Source organism: Ostrea edulis, chromosome 2 (assembly GCF_947568905.1).
Source record: "Ostrea edulis chromosome 2, xbOstEdul1.1, whole genome shotgun sequence".
In the NCBI taxonomy this organism is placed as follows: Eukaryota; Metazoa; Mollusca; class Bivalvia; order Ostreida; family Ostreidae; genus Ostrea; species Ostrea edulis.
The window spans coordinates 85,848,100-85,871,256 of NC_079165.1; the positions used below are offsets into that span (position 1 = coordinate 85,848,100).

The 23,157-nt window shown below is 35.1% G+C and overlaps 1 protein-coding gene across 3 annotated transcripts; it reads right to left on the reverse strand.

Moving 5' to 3' along the window:
* Positions 1 to 6,466: 6,466 nt before the first annotated feature.
* LOC125679744 (dual specificity mitogen-activated protein kinase kinase 7-like) lies at positions 6,467 to 22,613 on the reverse strand. Of its 3 annotated transcripts, XM_048919203.2 has the most exons (14): positions 22,395 to 22,607; positions 21,213 to 21,302; positions 20,263 to 20,374; positions 13,927 to 13,993; positions 13,677 to 13,790; positions 12,917 to 13,036; positions 12,376 to 12,483; positions 10,724 to 10,775; positions 10,499 to 10,626; positions 10,230 to 10,310; positions 9,560 to 9,702; positions 9,347 to 9,392; positions 9,160 to 9,259; positions 6,467 to 8,831 (listed from the first exon to the last, which is right to left on the reverse strand). In XM_048919203.2, the coding sequence occupies exons 1-13, from the start codon at positions 22,570 to 22,572 to the stop codon at positions 9,164 to 9,166; spliced, it is 1,335 nt and encodes a 444-aa protein (XP_048775160.1). In that variant the 5' UTR covers positions 22,573 to 22,607; the 3' UTR covers positions 6,467 to 8,831; positions 9,160 to 9,163. The 3 variants fall into 3 exon arrangements, with proteins under 3 accessions (XP_048775160.1, XP_048775161.1, XP_056011249.1); XM_048919204.2 differs by lacking the exon at positions 21,213 to 21,302 and having other exon boundaries at positions 22,395 to 22,613; XM_056155274.1 differs by lacking the exons at positions 6,467 to 8,831; positions 21,213 to 21,302 and having other exon boundaries at positions 8,955 to 9,259; positions 22,395 to 22,591.
* Positions 22,614 to 23,157: the final 544 nt, after the last annotated feature.

A 23,157-nucleotide genomic window follows, 5' to 3' on the forward strand; every position in this document is an offset into this window, starting at 1 on the left:
ATATATATATATATATATATATATATATATATATATATACACACACACACACACTGGTTTGACAATCTTGCTAGGCGGTGGGTGCCGTACGTCGATGGTTCGACCCCGGGCTGGGGCGAAAATTTTCAGTACCTAGTTGTGATTATTTAGTGCTTTATATATATATATATATATATATATATATATATATATATATATACATTGTACTTGTGCAGCTATAATTTTTAAAATCATCCATTCAAAACATTTATACTTTATACATGCTATTAATTAATAAGGAATTATTCTACCGAAACAAGAAAAAATGATTTCTCATTTCCCCATAACATCATCACCATTAGATCGGCCACTCCAACAGCCAATAATGGTAATAATAAAAATAGAATTACACTGAAATACTTTTAAATCTGAAACAACTAAAATATTAAGGGGATTATCAAACTATATTGTTTTTGCATATTTTAAAGTTACATATTCAAAAAATATTCAAATAAATTAAAGGTGTTTGACAGCTTAATCAGTTTAATAGCATGGGCACGTAATGGAGCGTGTCGGCACATCCTTTCTGCGAATTTCCGAATGGAAGTGCGGCTTTTTGCCTCCCACTAAGTAAAGTGTAAATAATTGTATTCGGTACCTCAGCCATTAATCATAAAAACGGAGTGCTATTCATTGACAGGTATTTGGTAGTGCATCATGACCTGCGCCATTCGGTGTAGTGTTTAGCTGTTCTGGACGACTAGGTACATTTTGTACAATTAAAAATGTTATATATTCTATTGGGCTTTCATTCGCGTATCAGTGTCATCTTTACACCAAAAAATAATGCTCGATCTTTAATTTCAAAATTGATGAAGACGCCACAATAAGTAACGATTTTAACGAATAATGTCAATGAACGCGCATATCTTTGTAGCTCATTTATCTCCCAAGCCATTTGATTGTATTTTGTATACATGTATTTTGAAAATACCTATAAAAGCTATGCAAGATCGAGGGAATGGAAAAAACAAAACAAAACCAACGAATTTAAAATTTCAGTGTATTCATAATTAACTTCCTGTTATTTTCATCATAAAAAACTAAGACTATTCATCATATTACTGGTTTTTTTTAAAATTTCGTTTTTATTCGTATTCTTTTTTGTTTGTTTGTGTTTTTGTAGTTGATATTCGTTTGCTTTTAGTTATTTCAATTTTTTTCATCATTTCTGTTTAATTATTTATCTATTTGTTCATTTTCCTTTTTTATTTTGGTCGGCTTGCAACAAATCCTACTACTCGCGCGGGTTGACGTCAAATGTAAAATTTACTGAATTAGAATTTAATACACTAAATAGTATGCACAGTTACTGCCTGTTATGGGTAGGGCTGTCCATGGATTCACTACGGTCTCATTCAAGTGAGACTGATACAACACACAATGTGTACGTTCACAATGTGACTGATTAGATTCATCTGAATTTTTTCCCTTCATATTTCATAAATATGGCTATCCTATTGCAAAACCACTGATTACTATCAGAAAGAATAATTAGTAATAAATTTTTATCACCAATAATTCTGGTTGCTTTTAATCTTATATCTAGCGGTCTAGTGGCAATACCCAGTTTGACTTCATATTTCACAGATAATCCTTTTATGATAGCTGAAAGTCGATAATATTGAACGCTATTCTATGTTTGAACAGGGTAATCCGACATTGTATCGCTTCCCAATCTCAGAAACCGTGTCGACGATCAACAATGGCGTTCTGTCTACAGGGGAATTTGTAAAAGGACCAATTAATCATCAGGAAATTGAAATCGGGGGAGGTTTTCAAAGTTGTATCGGGGCGTATGGTTATAGACTATGTCCAACACACCTTTACGTTTCTACACACGTTCAATATAAGTCTGCATATTTCTAAGCATTAATATTCAATTTCAAGTTTTGGTATATCTATAAATATAAAGAAGTTTTAAACAGATATCGTCATAATGGGTGACTTCTTTTTGGTCATCAAAACGTATGTATACGTTCATTTTGAATCTAATTGCCTAACTCTGTAGGTTAACGTGTCGTCTGCTGATCTGATGATCGTGGGTTCGAGTCCAGCAGGTGTTTAATTAACACTTTCTACCAAAGCTGCATTTTTAACAAAATTCTTAAGATAATGATTAAAAGTTTTCAATTTCAAATATTATTTTATATATCCCCCACTTTCCATTTATTTCAGATTTCTCACATGTTTGAATTATTCCTCCAAATAAATGTTCATGACAATCTTTGTTAATGTAAATGTCTTTTAGGAAATTGACAGCCCCCCCCACCCCCCCCCCCCCACAAACCAATATGACGGCGGAGGGAAAGAACAATGAGGCGCTATCCGTCATAACTAATCATTTAAAAAAAATATGCATAGGTTGTAATTGAAAGTACATAACTGGTGAATATGTCTGTATTTTGCCTAAGCAGTCATGATCTTCTGAAGAAAAGCCCCCCCCCCCCCTCTTTTTTTTGCATGCATACGCATCACTTCTCTTGGATTCATTGTTACAATATTTTTTCAAATGTTTAAATTTGCAATTACGTGAAAATCAAAACTTGTTATTGGACATCCCGTTCGCATGAAAATGATATTGAAGTTTATCAAAGAAAAAAATGCGAACCATGCAGCTTTGATTAAGTTTCACCGCATGTTATGGGGGAAATCAGAAAAAATACTAAATGTTGAAAAGAAATTAACGTGCAGATGGTCAAATGTTTATTGATAATACAACGCTCGACTTGTGCATTTGCGCAGAGATTGCCTCACGATCCGCCATATACGGGAGGATTCTGGTCTAATTGTTTAATTTCCCGTCCCTGGAATGTCTTTAATGTCTAAGGGAAGATTCAAATTGGTGCTCAAGTGTAATTAATAAAATTACTGGACAGGTGCGTGCTGGCTCTTGAGATGCGAGCAGTCATTACATCGAAGATAAATGAAAGTTGTCCACCAAATGAAGTGACTATCAAACGACAGGAATAACCTCGTGCAAACGGACCCGACCATCTGGAAGACGGAAGAACTCTTGATTAAATCGGAGACATTTGGCATTATTCAATATTCTGTACCATGACACCAATATATGAACTCCGAGCTACAACGCTGACAGAAGCAATTTGACTTCACATAATTACTGATAATATGCTGTAAGCCAAGTTTTATTCGCGAATATTTTAATCTACGATTTGCTAGTTCATGGGTCCGATATCGAAGATTAATGGGGGTGGGGGTGGGGTTACCGAGTATCGTCTTCGTGACTATCGACTTTTGAACTATCTTACATGTCTTCTATTATCATTCAGCAAGTTTTCTTGTCCAAACCATCTTCGCACAAGGGACGTTTGAAATTAGCCTATACAATCCCAAATTGTATTTCAAATCACAAATCAATTGAAAAACAATTTGTCCCTGTAATCTAAAACTTAAATCAATAGAAAATGTCTAATCAAGTATAGGTGTCGCCACTGCGTCTCCGTGGTAGAATTGAGCACATGGAAGGGGGGTCTCAGTAGCTATACAACTACCGAAAGCGTTCGACAAAGTAGCTAAAACAAGACTATTTAAAGCCAGTGGCGTAGCTTCCATTGAGGCAACCGAGGCAGCTGCCTCGGTAAAAAAAAAAACACCTTTTACGTTGTTAAAATGTCGATAGCTTCTGGGGGGCACAGCCCCCCCCCCCCCCCCCCCCAGCCTCGGTAATATTCGAATCCAAGCTACGCCTATGAAAAGCGCTCGCGAACAAGAAGCAAGAGTTCGGGGGTAGCCAGAACGCTCGCGAACAAGAGACAGAGTTCGGGGGTAGCCAGAACGCTCGTGAACAAGAGGCCAGAGTTCGTGTACAAGAGGTTGGAGGTTGATGTAACTAGGACTACAACGGTCGTGAAAAGGATGCCGGAATTCAATGTAGTTAAAACTTACCAGAACGCTGGTGGACCAAAGTTTTATGCATCACAAATGACCTCGTTTGAATGCGATTTCCACTTTGGGAGGTTCAGTAGTAATTTGTTTTAGTAGACTGTACATTTTGTGGTGGAGAAAACAAGAGGCCCATGGGCCACATCGCTCACCCGAGTCACGTTGGCCCTTATCTGAAGACTTTCCATATATATATTTGCATGTAAAAACTTAGTCCCTATTGTGGCCCCAACCTACCCCTGGAGGCCATGATTTTTACAAACTTGAATCTGCACTATGTTAGAAAGTTTTCATGTAAATGTCAACTTCTTTGACCCAATGGTTCTTGAGAAGAAGATTTTTAAAGACTTTCCCTATATATATATTTCTATGTAAAATTTTGATCCCCTATTGTGGCCCCAACCTACTCCCGGGGGTCATGATTTGAACTAACTTGAATCTGCACTATGTCAGGAAGCTTCCATGTAAATCTCAGCTCTTCTGGCTCATTGATTCTTGAGAAGATTTATAAAGATTTTCCCTATATATTTCTATGTAAAACTTTGATCTCCTATTGTGGCCCCAACCTACTTCCAGGGGCCTTGATTTGAACAAACTTGAATCTGCACTTTGTCAGAAAGCTTTCATGTAAATCTTAGCTCTTCTGCCTCATTGGTTTTTGAGAAGATTTTAAAATATTTTCCCTATATATTTCTATGTAAAACTTTGATCCCCTATTGTGGCCCCATCCTACCCCTGGGGGCCATGATTTGAACAAACTTGAATCTGCACTATGGTCAGGAAGCTTTCATGTAAGTGTCAGCTCTTCTGGCTCATAGATTCTTGAGAATAAGATTTTTAATTGACCCAATCTAATTAAAATTAGATGTTAGATCCGCTCACGTGTAGCGAGTATGTGAGCGGATCTTACATCTAATTTTAATTAGATTGTTAAATGACCCTACCCTAATTTGGCATTTTTGTGATTATCTCCCCTTTGAAGGGGGCATGGCCCTTCATTTGAACAAACTTAAAAGCCCTTCACCCAAGAATGCTTTTGGCCAAGTTTGGTTGAAATCGACCCAGTGGTTCTGTAGGAGAAAATGAATGTGAAAAGTTTACAACGCCAGCAGACAAGTTTTGATCAGAAAACTCACTTGAGCCTTTGGCTCAGGTGAGCTAAAAAGTCTATATATTTATGCTGGACATTATGTTACTGGGGACTGGACTCGAATGATTTGTGTGTTTTATAATTTGACAACACTATCTTATTTTTATGTGTTATTTCAACTCAGTGGAGAATAAATAAAGGACACTGCTTTATAAACTTTGATCACTGTAAATTAAAATTGTTCTTTTCATTGGTATGTTTTAATATAAATTGTTGAATTGTTTGAAATAGAATGTTTAATTTTAGAACTGTTTTTGATTTTTTTGCAATTCTGATCCATAACAGTAGATAAAGCTGACTAGAGCACATGTAAACAAGAGGTCCAAAGTTGTAGCTAGGACTACAATGCTCACAAAGAAAGAGACCTGAATTCAATGTCCCTAAAACTGACCAAAGTGCTCACGAACAAAAGGCCCGAGTTCAGAGCAGGTAAAACTGACCAAAGTGCTTGTGAACAAAAGGCCCGAGTTTGGAGCAACTAAAACTGACCAAAGTGCTTCTGAACAAAAAGGCCTGAATTTGGAGCAGCTAAAATCTACCAAAGTGCTTGTGAACAAGAGGCCAGAATCTGGAGCAGCTAAAATCTACCAAAGTGCTTGTGAACAAGAGGCCAGAATCCGGAGCAGATAAAATCTACCAAAGTGCTTGTGAAGAGGCCAGAATCCGGAGCAGCTAAAACTGGACAACAGGCTTAAGTTTGTTGTAGCTAGAAATGAAAAAAACCATGGATTCATGGTAGATTAATATATATGGGATTTCTTAATTTTTTTTTTATTGTCTTCACCTTTTATGCCCTCATTCTTTCCCCCCAACTTTGTGTATGAAAAAAAAAGAGAAAACACCCTCAAACATACATAAAACACTAATTTGACCTTATGAAACATACACAAAACATTAATTTGACCCTATGAAACATACACAAAACACTAATTTGTCCCTATGAAACATACATAAACACTAATTTGACCCTATGAAACATACATAAAACACTAATTTGACCCTATGAAACACATAAAACACTAATTTGACCCTATGAATGGTCATCACGTCAAAATCTTAGAAATGAAGTTCTTTCAATTTATGCAACAGCAATTCGATGCATTCACACAAATTCAATATCTGTAGGCACAGTGAAATGAAGTTAGCTGGTTCAAATCCCAGTGTGGACAATTCATGTTGCAGTCCTTCTACAAGGCACTTCATCTGTGCTGTCTCAGTCAACCCCACTGTAAATGAGTACTGGCTTCAGCTGGGGGTTAACCTGCAAAGTGCCTTCCTGGGGGAGTCTAAGACTCCTGTCGACTTAGCACCACAGAAACTTGAGACTGACCTTATTAGTCCTCAAGGTCAGGGAAGGATTGAACTTTCAAACACAGTTTGTTATATTTTATTCTCTCAGCTGTTGGCAGCTTCTGAACACAATAACAACACAATCACACAGCCTCTCACAGAGAAATGGTCACTGCTCAAAAATACAGCACAATCAATCAACATCACATACTATAAAAGTTCTTATTTCAATGTGTTGGTGAGATTATATTCCCAGAAAATTCCTTACTTATTTGCTTTTATGTAATCCTAGATGGTACAAACTGAAAATGATGGACTCTGTTCAACAGACACACAAACACTACTAACAATTACAACCGATTGTGTCAGAGTTTAAAATCATCAGGGCTTTTATGTGCCACGTGACACAGGTGCTTGACGTTTTAAATATATGTATGTTAAAAAAATGTCTTTCTGTAAACAAAATATCCTGAATGATTTGTTTACAGAAAGACAATTTTTTTAAAAACAATATCTTTAAAATGTCAAGCACCTGTGCCACACAAATATGATTTTACAATTATCAAGGAGATTTAAAAATGAAAGAAGAACTTTAGTGACATTATTAAGGTGCAAATTATTTGTAGGTTATATGAACATGTGAAAACTGTTGAAATTAACTGCACTATCAAAAGAGTTTGATACATTCAGTTTTAAAGATTCATGTAAACCACTGACGGGCATCACACACACAATGACCCGACTGTGCATGCACATTTATCATTTTTCTAGAATTGTAGCACTTGTGGGAATTTAGAGGAAAGAGACAAATACTTATATCCTTAGTTATTTGACTAGGAAAAAAAAAAAAAAAAAATTCTGAGCAACATTGCTGTGCAAGAATGCTTTGCTAAAAAGGTGACCTACATTGCTTTTAATAAAAAATGAATACTATCTTTGACAGCATACATCCATTGCAACAAAAGTGCAAGAATAACAATTTTTGTACATCATAAATATTACAATAAGCACTGGTATCAACTGTGTGAGAAAAAGTTGATGAGATTCAGTCTGTACTCTACTAAGACTGGTCCTGTTCGTCAAAATGGAGTGATACCGCTGCAAGCTCTGGAAAAAGTTACCGTAGGGAAGAGTTACCTCTCAGAATATTCAGTTTGGTACATTATGTAACTACCAGTGAAAAAACAATTGCACAGAAACTGAATGTGCTGGTATGAATAAGTTATATGCGTGTCTTGGTACAAAAGGCAACAATTTTCAACATTCTTTAAGTTTTCCTTTTAAAAAAAGCAGTCATCATTAAATGGACCCCCCCCCTTTTTTTTAAAAAGCTGTCATTAAGGTAGCTCCACCCTCATTCATGTGACTTATTAATTTTAATGGTTGAAAGTGGAAAAATTGTATTAATTTCCACTCAATGTAGTTTACTTTGATTAATAACCAAAGAAAATGTGTATGTTGCCACCTTTTTAAGATGTCAGATATACAAAAACAGAAGTATAGGTCAACATAAAAAAAATCACACATTTTCGTAAAACAGAATGATAAAAATAGATAAAAACTTCTTAAAATGACAATTTTTTTTCCAAATCAACACGTTAGAAAAAAACTGTTAATTTATAAATATGTATAAATCAATTGTGTCTATTAGGGAAATCATGTATAATAGACACTGTAGAGGAAATATTTAAATTTTAAATTTTTAAAATCATAAACAATTTGATTTAAAATCTATGGAAAATATACACTTTTTTCCACAATCAATGATTTACCAGATTTTTTTTTATTTTATCCAGTGAATAAAATTCCTCTGAAAGATAAATTTCTATCATGCGCAAAATTTAATTTAAAAAAGATTTTTAAAAACCTATGACATCACACGAGGATTGATCGACCTTAACATGACATGTTATCATTCTTTCAAAAATTACAAAACAAAACATATTTATGCATATGATTCCACGTGATTCCAAACAAAAAAAATTTCTTCAGGGATGCCTCATTCATCATAACATATAACGGTTCAACACTTAACAATACTCCATTAACAACTGTAAATCAAGTCGAACTAATCTGTGGGAAATACAGAAAAAAGACACAAGCTAGAGACAGTAAGGCCAGGTCACCTGACACAGGTACCCCTAAGTTAAAATTACAAAGTGTGGTGTTGTCCTGCTGTATTCATCTCACTTGGAAGTAGCAGAGGAAATTCTGACACACCTCAGTGACATGTCATCTGATGAAAGGTTACATCACCCATGGCAACAAAAGCTAAACACACTGCTTTGTCTTCACAAATCCACTGGGATTTGCACTGCATGTTGTCATGGAGATAAATGATCGACATCAATGGAAACCGGGTCTCTGATGTTCAAGGTTCGATATTCTCCCTTATGTCCAGCATATCAGGTGAATATTGTCATAAAATCAAATCTATTTCGTTGAACTGAAACAAAAAATACATTTCACAATGTTAAGATCAAACAACACCAACATCAAATGAATTTGCATAACCAAGTGAAAAGTTCTGGCCAGGAAAATACAATTTTTTTTTATCTGTAATAATTGTTGTTTCATCATATTTTATTTCTCCAATATAAGTAAGTGACACAAAAAACTATAGTTAAATACAAGGAATACAAATCTTCAAACATTTACTTTTAATAATTTCTTATTTAATCAATCAACTGGGATAACTGCCAAATACTTTGTTGCTCTGTTTGCTAAATATTAAATATTACAACAAAGGGAGAAAACTCCTAGTATTCTCTGACCTCATCATGAGCTATAACACGCCATTATCTCTGACATATCACCAAACCATCGAGCCACATCCACATTTTCCATCTCGTATTTCTTAATGAAGGGATGTTCCTGTTAAACATCAGAATGTTACCATTTTAATATCACCAAACATTAAAAATCATGACAACAGCAATTGACACAAGAAGTCATACTCACAAGAAGCTTTCTGTACTTTGGACGTTTTTTATAATCTTTTGTTAGACTGGAAAGAAATGGGTGAAAAATTATGTTAACTGGCATCTGAATCAATATTTATTTATCAGAATGTTGTGGGTAAAAAAGTGTCCTTATGCTCCTCTTGGCATGGAGAGAACCAGTGTACTTGTACATATATGTTAAGGAAAATGACGGCCTGCTAAATCGACTTACCAATCTCTGATAAAAGAACACAATTCATGTGAGTACATGGGGCCTGGAGTCAACAAAGGAGGGTCATCCTGCAAAACTTTGGTTAAGACCTCAAAATCCGTCTTACAGTCCTTGTAAGGAAACTCCCCTGTGGCAAGCTCAACCTGCAATATAAGCAGTAGTGCCATCAAGAGATTGAACATATCACCACTTTAAACTCTAAACATGGTGTCCCAGGATTTTAAGAAGTAAATTTCACTTTTGAAAATACAGTAAACGAGGGCATAAACTGTGCACTTTACACCAGCATACATCACGAAGCCTGTTACCGCTTCATGAAAAATATGCTGGTGGGAAGTGTCGCTGCTCAAACCTTCATGTGTTTTCAAAAATTGAAATTTATTTTTTATTTTTAAATCTTACTTCCATTCCTGTTGGAATATTCTCAGTAGTTAAAATATAAATCACGACTTAAACGCACATCGTTCACAATTAATGAGGAAAACGGCTAACATTTCAATTGAGATATTGAAGACAAAAACATTGGAAATGTAAATATTTTAAAGTGATTAGTAAATCTCTGAGAAATATATGAACTTGTTATTTTTCTGTCAACACAATTGTATCCCTGACTCTGTCATATGAAGTTCCAACCTCTTCTTTCTCCAATTTAAGAATCTTACTGACTCACCAGTGTAATTCCTAGACTCCACACATCAGCTCTGATGTCATAATCAGGTCGCTGGGGGTCTGGGGGGTCTATTCTCTCGGGCTACAAATTCAATTATAGGTGTAATTGACACACTAGACCAGGTTTTGTTGGACAAAATTGTTTCAATCATTTCATGATTCTTATATCCATTTCTAAAGGTTCAAAATAAAATGTATACATGTAAGTACAGCATAATGAATCGTTTAAGAATTTTTGAAAATATTGGCTGCTTTGTTAATTTCACTCACTGCCATATAAGCAGCACAGCCGGCACTTCGAGTCTTTGCCTTCGAGTCGACTAGCCGCCCACTTATTCCAAAGTCACACAGCTTGACAATTCCATTTTGATCCAACAAGATGTTAGAGGGCTTCACATCTGTTGTAATACAATTTGTATATTAATGATAACTACGTATTATACTCAGAGAGATATGAGAATTGTGGAGATCTTGGTAGATTACGAGAGCACGTACCTCTGTGTATCACTCCATGCTTTTCCTTTAGATAATCAAGTGCCCTTACAATCTGCAAAGTACATTGCATGTATTCACAAACCAAATCATCTGTTTTAAAGACTTATGTGTTGTTTTCGACATTTCCCCAGAAATCATTTTTTCATCTCCTTGATATGAAGAGTTCTTGTCTGATTTCAAAAATAAGTTTAACTTTAATGTAGTAGTAATATTGTATATCGGCCTGGGTAGCTCAGTGGTTAGATCACTAGTAATGCAAAGGTCCCAAGTTCGATTGTTTCAAAGATTTTTAACTCCTTCTTTGCTACAGTGTAAATGTTCATTTACACAACTAACATTAACACACAAGAGCTGACTTTACATTTTTACTTGCAACAACCAGGAACTATCAAATTATGCTAACTTTGACACAGACATTGTAATATAGCTAAAGAGATACATGTATAATGCACGTGAACTATACATGAAATGTCACGAAAATGATATATTACTGAGAAATGTCATGTATGTCCTTAAAGTTTTTATTGATCCTAGGCAACTATGTAGATCCTCACGAAGGCCCGTGGATAACTGGGTTAATGACCTTGACTTAAGTGAAGCAACTTACAGAATCACAGCTTATTGTATGAAAGACAACACTGAGCAGGTTATTCCCTTGTATTGGGTGTAAATTAGCTTGGTGAAAAAGAAATGGATTATGAAGACCAAGGGGATGAAATGGCTCTCTACGTTTTCCCAAACGGGAACAATAAAATGATGTGTTTTAAATGAATTCAGCTTGGGTAAACTTTTGGGTACTTTAATGGTTCTTGTTGACTTATAAAATTGACTCCACTCAGCATACATGACAACCAGTGGCCACTGTGGGGAGAAATATTGTGGTTTTTTACCATCTCAGTGCCTGTCACAATCAAACAGTCAGTAAAATCGTTCAGGTGAAAATCTAAAGGTTACTAAACTAATTCAATCAAACGATAGTAATGAAAGAAAGCAAAAGTGAGCAAGCTCACATACCCCTGCTCCAACAGTGCTTGACAATGCCTCACATAATGAATGGTAATTCTATGCATTACTGCAAGAACAGGACAGATGGGCTCGAAATATATCAAGTTCAAAAGGGACATAACACCCAGGAATATTTTGGAATAAGGATTTCCTGGGAATATGCACATCTACACATTGTGTCTTTATTAACCACAAAGTTTCACGAAATTCTGTAGAGTGGTCTTAGAGGAGTTGCACTGACAAGAACAGGACAGGTGGGCTCGAAATTCTAAGCTCAAAAGGGGCATAACTCTTAAGAAAAATTACTGAGTCAGAATTTCCTGGGAATATGCAGATCTACAGTGTGTCCTTATTAACTACAAAGTTTCAAAAAATTCTGTTGAGCGGTCTCAGAGGAGTTACGCTGACAAGAAAGGGACTGATGGATGGGTCAAAAACATTATACCCTCCGCAACTTCGTTGTGTGGGGAATAAAAATAAATTTGTGTGTCAAACTGCTTCAAAACAGGCTATTTTATAATTCAAGCAAATCTCCGAGTTGCTAAAGGTCTTTTAAATCAAAACAGCAATAACTCCTCTTAAAAAGTTGATATCCTTGTATCTATATATTGACGGCAGCAAATTCTGTTGCCTTGTGTCAAACTTACTGCTACAGCCATCTTTCCTAGAATTTTCTCTGGAATGGGTAATCGAGTTCTCTTGAGTAACTTATCAAGACACGTAGACATTAATTCCATGCATATCCATACTTCACTCTGAAAAGAAATTCACATCTCAATTATCATCTCTGTTATCTACAGACTCCTGTAATTAAAAACGTTTAATGAAATATGTAGCTAAAGTTTACACAAAACATTGCAATGACAATTTTAAAGAATCGGGGACAATGTTTTCAGGAGGAAATTACAGGCTTTTCATTGTTAGGTATCAAATTCCCTTTACAAATCCAAAAACAGTAATGAATTAGCTTGTAACTCTAAAGAATATTAAGTAATGAAAATCACCAAATATAGCTATGATGATAATTTCTTTTACAAAATTCAAGGTCCAACTGAAAAAATCCAAGAGAATGCTGTAATTTGTGACATCTTAATTATCACCTATAATATTTTTTAATTACTAAAAACATTTGATTTCATTCAAATGTTCTCTTCAATTACTTTCATAAAAATAAACGGGAAAACATACTGGTGTGATGAATGTCCCAATGCACTGCACAATGTAGGGATAATCGTGGCATTTCAACACAACATCGAGATCCATTATAATTCTCTTGTTTTCTTCCTTGTTTCCAGATCTTCTCATTTGCTGTGTACAGAAAAGTTAAAGTTAGATAAGAGATGTTTGTGAAACACTCTACCCAGAGACCATAGTCAAGTCCAATCGTGGCCGATTGGACTGAAAAAATGACTGTTATCTGTCAAGACTCTGGCCAGGAAATTATAAAACCTTTCTGAGCACATTTTCACACTCATTGTACTCTTAATCATTCTCATACTCAAATGTGAAGGTTATAAAACTTTCATACAATCATTCTCATACTAAAATTGAGTACATGCTCAAGATTTTTCAAGTATGTTTCGGAGCTTGCTCAGAGTTGTTCTCAAAACAAACATGGCTGAGTTTGAGTATGACTATGCTAAAGGTTTTAAAACCTCCAGGCCTGGTTATAAAGTAATGAACATGTGGTTAAATTGGAAGGACAGACAGGCAAACAGATGAAAAACAAAACGCCTCTGATCTTTGTACTTAATTCTCATTTACTATGTATTCTATCTTCAAACTTTGTAAGATATGGCGAAACTACTTCTGAGATTCTTATCACGATGAAAATCATGAGATGTCAGTAGTTTTATGTGTTAACAGTTGTTAAATTTTAATAAAGAGTTAGGAACCGTTTCCATTAATGCCCCCTCCCCCTGTCAATGTATCAGCTGACAAAGCTCACCTTGACAGCCATGAGATGATTAGTTGACTTGTGTCTCATTTTAATGACCTGACCACATGTGCCGTGTCCAAGCTCACCCAAAGGTTCCATCTCGTTAATATCTGTGTTGTATTTCTGCAAAAGAAGAGATATACCAAATACAATCACATTTCAAAATAAACACACCGTATAAATCAGATGATAGGAAATCGGCATGTACTACAGAAACGCAGTGCTAGACCATGTACAACTGAGCTGTAGATTTTTTTACCTGATTGTTCAGAGTTAATATTCCTGTCATTTTCATAATCTCCTTGTACTTCTGCTCTATCTCAGCACTGCAATACAAGTTTGTACATGTAGAACTTTAACAAATGTTTTTATTTAGAATGATTCACATTCCACAGTAGCATATATAAACTGATTAGTGACCCAGAGCCCAGTATATTTTATTCTATTCTATAAAAAGTCATTGTGAGCATGACCCTGCAAACTCAAAATACTGATGCATAGATCTCTGTTTAACCATCATATACATTTGTATTGTATATTATGAAAAATGTTTAGGGCAAAAGATATGTAAGTAACTGTATCAAAAAGTCAGTCATTATCTCTTTGTAATAACCAACCAATCACTGTGACCCTGAATCACATTGTGATCCTATATCACTTTGTGATCACTATATCACCTTGCGACTCTATATCACTTTGTGACCCTATACCACTTTGTGACCGTATATCATTTTGTGACCCTATACCACTTCGTGACCATGTATCACTGTGTGACCTTACATCACTTTGCAAACCTCTATCACTTTGTGACCCTATTATATCACGTTGTGACCCTATTATAGCACTTTGTGACCCTATATATATCTTGTGACTTTACATTACTTTCTGTCTTATTCTGACCAGCTGCAGTAAAATGGCTGAAATATTGCCAAAATGGCATTAAACCCAAACTAATCAATCAATCCACTTACATATCAGACACATATGGAGTCCGTAGATCAGATGAGAAGTACTTGTGGAAACGCTATGCCCTAGGCAGTGGAAAATTTGACCTTTAGCCTTAATTTAACCTCATCACCTTTACCATTCATACAGCTTTAACCTTGACCATTCTTGGACTTTAGCTGGGCTTTGAAATGGCATTTTTTCCTCTCCCAAAATTACCATAAAAATTTATGAAGTAGTGAAAAGTCAGTTTTAAAATAGGCCACAAATAAGATCTACAAAATGTGCATAATTGTTTTTAGTGATTACAACCTTAATTATAACCTATTGTTTATTCAGTGCAGGGGAACTGGGTATGTGTGCATCACTTCACTGCACACACCTGGTCACGCAAGTTGTGATTCTGTAGCCTGGGGGTAAAACGGGAAATAATAATAATAATAATAATAATACCATATTTATATAGCACCCTTTTCATACACTATGTACGCTCAAAGGTGCTTTACAATGCATATATACCTTACAAGAGAATGTTATACACATAATACATAGAAAATAAATAAAACATTAAAAGCTGTACCTATCCTCATTGTACATATAAAACATGAAAACACAAGATACATGTACCATAAATATGCTAGATAAGAATAAACATCAGTTTCAGGGCGTATTAAAATAATAATAATAATGAAATACACACACGCACACACAGTATATAATGTCTCAGGTATAATACATTTTTTTTTTTTAATAAAACATCACAAAATGGTACTCGAAAGCTAAGTCTTTAGTTTTCACAGTTTTTCACAGAATCTAACCTACACGAATGACTGAAATGATAGAAACTAGTCCTGGAAAACTTGATGGAAAAAATGTGTTTTCAGTGACTTGTGAGCTTGATAGATAATTTATTTATACTGCTGGGAAACTTTCCCCCATTGAGTTTATTTCCACCTGAGTAAGAAAAAACAACAAACTTTGCTTTCAATTTGGGTGGATTATTCAAATGAAATTATTTTTTTCAATATGGTTGCCAGAATTTTGAGATTGTAATGACATTAAACAAATAATGTCCGAGTACTGCATGCAGATAAAAATCTCGTCTGGGAAATGAATTCACAATTCTGTGGCTAAAAATAAAAAAACTGAAACAATATCTGGGTTACTGCTTTTCACAAAACTTTTACATTTTATAAGTAAAATTCACACAAAATGATTATTAAAACAAAATTTCCTCTGTTCTTGCTTTCTTTGTACTTTAATTGCTCTTAAAAATAGTCATTTCATAATGACTATTTTATTTTTTGATCATGATCAATGGTAATGTAAATCACAATATCCTTAATGTGAACTCTGAAGGGCCTGGTTTTTATATTACATCATCAGATGGCTAAATAAAAACCAGAATTTAAATTTTAAATTTTAGTCTATTTATTTGAAATGGTGTCTTCAGCAATCTATCTTGACGGGTTGCATGAAAGAAAACAAAAAAATATATAATTATAACATTTTATTTAAGAAATAAGATATCATTTTTGAATGTTGTTGGGATATGACATGAAGTTGGTCACGTGATCAAATCCTATAACGCCCGAAGCGTTATAGTAGATTTGATCACGTACCAACTTCATGTCATATCCCAATAACATTCAAAAATGATATTTTATTTCTTATATTTATATTTTCTATGATTTGTGTTCTTACCGAGCTTCTATGATTATGTAGCAGATGACGAAAATAACGATCGTAGAACACAAAATATAGTTCGTAAGAGTTTTATCGAATAACAAGAGGCCCAGGGGCCTTATAGGTCACCTGAGTATCATGTAACAACCTTCCAATGTTTGAATTAGGTTTGTGTTTAAATATAAGAATTTTACTTTTGGATGGAAGAAACATTGAATAGCTATGTGGTCAGCCCCGCCTTTGCACCAGAACCCCTGACCCAGGGGCCATAAATTTCAGTTTTGAAAGAAGCATCCTTGATCATCATTATCATAGTATTACTTAATACCCAGCAGCAGAGGAGAAGATTTTCAAAGAAATAAAATGCATTTTCACTATATGATCAATAGGGCCCCACCCTAATACCAGAACCCCTGACCCAGGGGCCATGAATTTCACAATTTTGAAAGAGGCATCCTTGCTCATCATAACCATGCTATTGGTTTGTCTACTTAATACCCAAGGACAGAGAAGAAGATTTTCAAAGAAATAATGCATTTTCACTATATGACTTATAGAGCCCCACCCTAGCACCAGAACCCCTGATCCAGGGGCCATGAATTTCACAAATTTTAACAAGAGGTACTGTGAGCTATGCTCACTAAGAATACCCCCCGCTTACCTCAATCTCCCAAAGGGTGTTGGTAATAGGTATAAACTACCTCATTTCTGAGTGTTGCTACTTTGATGTCCAGAGCGCATGACCTTTGACCTTTTGACCCCAAAATCGATAGGGATCATCTTCATCCCATTAGTAGTCCATATATATGATATGGTAACTGTAGGTGGAAAGGATAACGCTTTAGAGCCCGGAAACCATATTGCTACTTCAATGTCCAGTGCGCTTGACCTTTGACCTTTTGACCCCAAAATTGATAGGGAACATCTTCATCCCATGGGTAGTCCATATGTTTGATATGGTGACTGTAGGTGGAAAGGATAATGCTTTAGAGCCCGGAAACCATATTGCTACTTCAATGTCCAGTGCGCTTGACCTTTGAGCTTTTGACCCTAAAATCGATAGGGAACATCTTCATCCCATGGGTAGTCCATATGTATGATATGGTGACTGTAGGTGGAAAGGATAACACTTTAGAGCCTGGAAACCATATTGCTACTTCAATGTCCAGTGTGCTTGACCTTTGACCTTTTGACCCCAAAATCGATAGGGAACATCTTCATCCCATGGGTAGTTCATATGTATGATATGGTGACGGTAGATGGAAAGGATAATGCTTTAGAGCCCGGAAACCATTGCGGCTACAGACGGACGGACGGACAGACGGACAACTCGATTCCAGTATATCCCCCCACAACTTGTTGCGGGGGGTATAAAGAGGCATCCTTGCTCATCATTACCATGCTATTAGTTTGTCTACTTAATACCCAGAGACAGAGAAGATTTTCAAAGAATTTCTACATTTTCACTATATGACCAATAGAGCCCCACCCTAACACAAGAACCCCTGCCCCAGGGGCCATGAATTTCACAATTTTGGTAGAGGGCTCAATGCTCATTATAATTATGCCCACAGTTTGGCTTCTTGATGTCCAGGAGTAAAGAAGAAGATTTTTTAAAATTACACTCATTTTGATGGTTTTTGCCCCACCCCTCAGGCCCCAGGGGGGCAGGGACCACGAATTTCACAATTTTTGTTCCCCTTCACCCACAGATGCTATATGCCAAAATTGGTTGAAATTGGTTCAGGGGTTTCAGAGAAGAAGCTGAAAATGTTCAAATGTTAACGCACGACGAACGACGACGGACAAAAACAGATAGCAATAGGTCACCTGAATGAATTCAGGTGACCTAAAAAATTAGGAACAATATCAAAGAGAATATATGATATATATATTTAATTGAAAATGTTCAAAAAAGACGAAACATGTGTAAAAATAAAGGTAATTTAGAGCGTAAAGTTAACTGAAATGACAAGAAGAGCGGAGTAAACTACATCAGTGATGTGATTTGGTCGCGATCAGCGTCGGTCTAGCTTACTAAGTTGAAAACGCAATTGTTGATCACAGATTTCGACAGAAATTCAAAGGATCTGAGAGAATTGATGGTGGATATGATGGGTCAAGTTAACGTTAAGCTCTTAGTCAGGTTTTTGGAAAGAAACAACGGTATGTTCATTGTTAGGACTCGCGGTTGTAGCCATGCAGGAGACAATTCAAGACAGTAGGACAAATTTAGACCAAGTGCAGGTAGGTTGCGTCTTTTATTTACCTTCAGTGTGTGTAAAATAAAATAAAAATGAACTGACGGAGTTTTTGTTCACTTGAGAGATTTCTGTTGTAGGATTTTAATGAAGACTCACACTGGTACAGATGTACCCTGACATGAACATGTAAAATTTTCGAGCCTCGAAACCAGCCTCACTTATAATCATGCCGAGTCATAGCCGTGATGCAAGTCGCCAGGAAACAACAGGTTAACTTATCATCATGAAGTAAATACATGTAGGCTTACAACTCTGCCTATATGTTTTCGCTTCCAATATCATAGAACTTTATTTTATAAATTCGCCATGCAGAAGTTGCAGACGGTATTTAAAACTGTATAAAATGAAACAACAGAACGATATATGTTTAATGTTTCTCTTATAAATTGATGAAATTTTTGTTTTTTACAAAATAAACTGTATAAATATCCTGCTGCGTTTATTTCTGTTATGATGTCATTGCAGTGGCGGATCCAGGGTTTACGAAAGGGTGTGTGTGAAAGTCAAGTATTAGCCAAAATGCTTAGCCATTTTGGGTGCCAATCTGGAATTTTACGCACACTATTTCTATTATTTAAATTTGTGGCGAGGGGGGGGGGGGGGGGGGGAGGGTGGTGTGTGTGTGTGTGTCTAAATCCCCCACTGCATTACATAAGCAAGAAGCCAGGTGAAAATACAGGAACTGACTTTTGAAGCGGTGATTGTATTCATACGCAAGAACAAACTGATCACATGACCAAATTCATGTCACATGAAATTTAACATCAATTTCATTAGTACTGTCATATAAGGAAGTGCATTGGCAAATGTAAATATTCTAAAATGCAATCAGTTTTATTTTTGTTCATCAATTATTTATAAATACAATAACAGGCAAGTCCCTCGGATTTCTGGCATTTCTAATTGCAGAGTCCAAATAATGAATTTGCTAGTCTCAGACTTCGGGCTATAAGAATTTTTAACACCTGATATTCCTACATAAAAACTGAAATTCCTATCCCATTCAAAGCCCCCGGACTTCATGGTATCTGAAGAGGATTTTACAAATTGTTTTCATGTGATTCTTTAGAATATTTTCAATGAATTTTATCATATAGTTTCTAATATATCCCTAATGTACAACTTCAAATCTCCCTACCATGGATCTGGGCTCAAGATCTTAACTTCCCATACTGGAATCGAAATCAGGGTGTGACCTCTCCACCTTGAAGCTAAAAGTGATGTCACACTGCACTGTTAAATTTGTTTATTTTCAGTTGTCTTTAAATTACAAACGGGATGTATTTTTTTGTTTGATAAATGTTTGGTTTGAAAAATAAAACAGAGAAGCTAAAAGTGACGCCACAATTCACTGTTTATGTAGGCTGGTGTTATATTCCCTGCGTTAAATAAATATGTGGATCATGTAATTCTCATGAATTCCCCCCCCCCCCTTTAATATTTGGATGTTACTGGGTATCTAGAACAGGGGAATTTTTTTATAGACAATGGACAATGAATATTTTCAAGTAAATGGTTATTTCTAGTTCTAATATTTACCATACTTAATTGTTATATAAATAATTATCACTTGGCTTGCCAATGACCCATTTCATGCTTTGTTTCGTTCAATGGACACACCGTATATACATATTAGAAAGACAAACAAAAAAGAGAACCTTACAGAAAGGACTTAAATAACTACTTCCTACATTCCTTACCTGTCTGGTTGTCTCATTCTGCCTCCAGACTCTAGACTTATCCCCCCTGGTCTGCGACGACCAGAGGAGGGCGCTGAGCTTGACCTTGATGTTGCAGGAAAATCTCCGCCAACTACCAATAACAAATAAATAAATAAAATTCTGCAACCACATATTAAAATAGCAACAAATCTTTACCTATAAAAGATTTAACAAGCTTACCTTTTCATTTTAGAAAAATACATTAAAATCTTAAAAGTATGCATTCTGATATTTTGCAACTGCATCATGTTCATTGATTTTGAAAATTAAATTGCAAATTCTTTTTCACAAAAATTGTTTTCTACACATTCAAATTAACATAAACCAAGATTACAAGGAAAGCATACCAGAATAATCTGTTAGTGAAAGTTAGTACCAGTACTTCAAGTGCATTTCTCACAGTACTAAATAACTACCCCAAAAACACCATCAACAAAGATACAATCATAAATAAAATATGTGTGTTTCCAGTTTTCCGACCCTAACTACGTTTTTGCTGCTGAACTTAAATTTTCTAGTGACAATATATAAACACGTAAATAAAACTTTCAATCCAGTATTTTTTTTCCTTTTTGTATTCGAGTTTCTCTGATTTAAATTTTGAGTACTATTGATCTTCCAAATATTTGAAAAGTTATTTAAACCTGTATTCAAAGCGCCGGAAACTAAGATTTCAAATAAAATGTTTTGGTGAAATAAACCTACCTAACCACTTTAAGGTTGAGTGAAATAGGAAACACATATATATTTTATTTTGGCAATCTTAAAAAAAAAAACCCAACAAAACTGCAGGTGACGCAAAAAATGGTTTAAGTGTTTTTTGTCTTTTGTCAGAACAATTGACTGGTTAGTGAGTATTTGATACATGTACTTGAAGTTGTTATGAAATGATTAGTGTATATATAATATCAATATCTTAATTTCAATACACATGTTGGCGTTGACACTCCCTCTATCATGCTCTAGACTCTCTGATGTGCCTCTTTGAAAGACACTTTGTGGATTGCCATCATTTAAACCTAAAACATGCGTAAAACATAGAATTGGGTCTGATCATTATTCCAATCTGATAACTATCAATTCAAAACTTTGCATTCCATTTGTCAAAATGATATCAAAAGTTTAAATGAAACATACAATAAATTCATGCACATGCAAAATACATCTGTAGCATTCATTGTATTTACTCATGAACATCTTTAAGTTTGTTGTGATTTAAACAACTAAAAATTACATTTGGATTTGCACAGAATATATTATAATATTTGTAAAGTTCCTAGCAATGTAATTCACAAAGCAGTATAATCAAGTCATCTCTCAATAATGCATGTGTAAAACTATATTCAAACTAGCTTGTTTAAACAATTATGTCAATTGCTTCTGATACTTATGGTCATTTCCCCCCAAATGTTTCCAAATTCCTCTGAAGATTAGATATATCGTAACAGGTTGGGAACACTTCCCCTATAATGAGATATTCTTGCTAATATGTGATTATCCCTCTTTAGCGAGAGTGTAAACATTACCATAAACAGGTGTTTTGGCGTCTTTATTGAAAATAATGGCAAATTTCGGGCAACGCTGAATAAGTGCGACACATACTCAACATGATGCAAATTGTTTCTATAAAATTGACAACATAGTCTAGAAATTGCATATCAAAGTTGCTGTAAAAGAGGGAAGCAGTCTGAAATCCAATACACATCATGAGTGTTTTTGTTTTGATTGATATATTTGCAGAAGTATCAGGTATTTCACTTTTTCTTCTTTTCACGTGAAACACGAAGAGATGCACTCCACGGGTGTTTTTCTCGGTTGTACGGGATATATTTAATCTCGCTAGAGAGGGATAATCGCGTTTTAGCGAGAATATCTCGCTATAGGGAAAGTGTTCCCAACCTGCTAAATGCAACTTGTCCAAAACAAGCCTTTAATAAGCCTGGATGAATCGGTATTTTCCTTTCTTTACACCCTCTCATCTCCACTAAGACACATCATGCATTGAATATTCATTTTCGTCTTTGTCTTCAAAATACCATACACTACAAACTTTTTACACAATAAAACTGAAAACAACCCTGTATTATGACAAACGACAATAACAAACTTACACGCCCTGGGTTTGCGGGGACTTGAATGTCCAGAATCAAGTTTTAATGGTCTGGAAAATACCAATTCATTATTGGGAACTAAGTGTCGTTGTCTGTCATGATCTCTTGATTTGTTTTCAACCTTTAATCGTCTTTCCAAATCGTTAATCCTTTGGTTAAACGACGACGAAGTAGACATTTTTAATCACATGACATGAAATCCGCGTCACTGAAATGCTTGATTTGGAAGTATTAATGGCGGGATTTACAAAAAGTGGATAGAGTTGTCTCTATAACTGGATCCTGGTGTAAAATGAAGAGATAAATAAATAAATCAATAAAATTTACACGAGGTAAAGACTTATCAATATTATTTTCTTTGTTCGCAATACGTAAGTATCGCATATCGAATGTTTTTATTTATCTATACAATGTTCAGCAAAGAAGAAAGAATTTTTAGAAAATATTAGGCTAGCTACAAACTGCATATGGGGAAACAAGTACATATGATTTGCAAATCGGGTGTATACAAAAGTAAATAGACAATATCAGTATTAAACCAACACATGAATAATAAACTAGAAGGAATTTTGCAATTTTATAGCATCACTTCTTTTTCTGATCCATTCACTTAGTTTGACCATAGACATATAACGTTATATGTCTATGGTTTGACAAATAAGCTTATAAAACTACATGTTTCACAAAATATCTAACTTTACTTCAATGGAATACACAAATCTCACATAAAAACTTTTTATAAATGTCACTTGAAATATTAGAT

Excerpts from the sequence above, each read along its gene's own strand:
- LOC125679744 (XM_048919203.2), bottom strand. The coding sequence starts at position 22,572 with ATGTCTACTTCGTCGTCGTTTAACCAAAGGATTAACGATTTGGAAAGA. Across the intron at positions 10,776-12,375 it reads TAGGAAAGATGGCTGTAGCA|ATTGTAAGGGCACTTGATTA; the intron begins GTAAGTTTGACA and ends TGTACTTTGCAG. Across the intron at positions 10,311-10,498 it reads GCTGTGCTGCTTATATGGCA|CCCGAGAGAATAGACCCCCC; the intron begins GTGAGTGAAATT and ends TTGAATTTGTAG.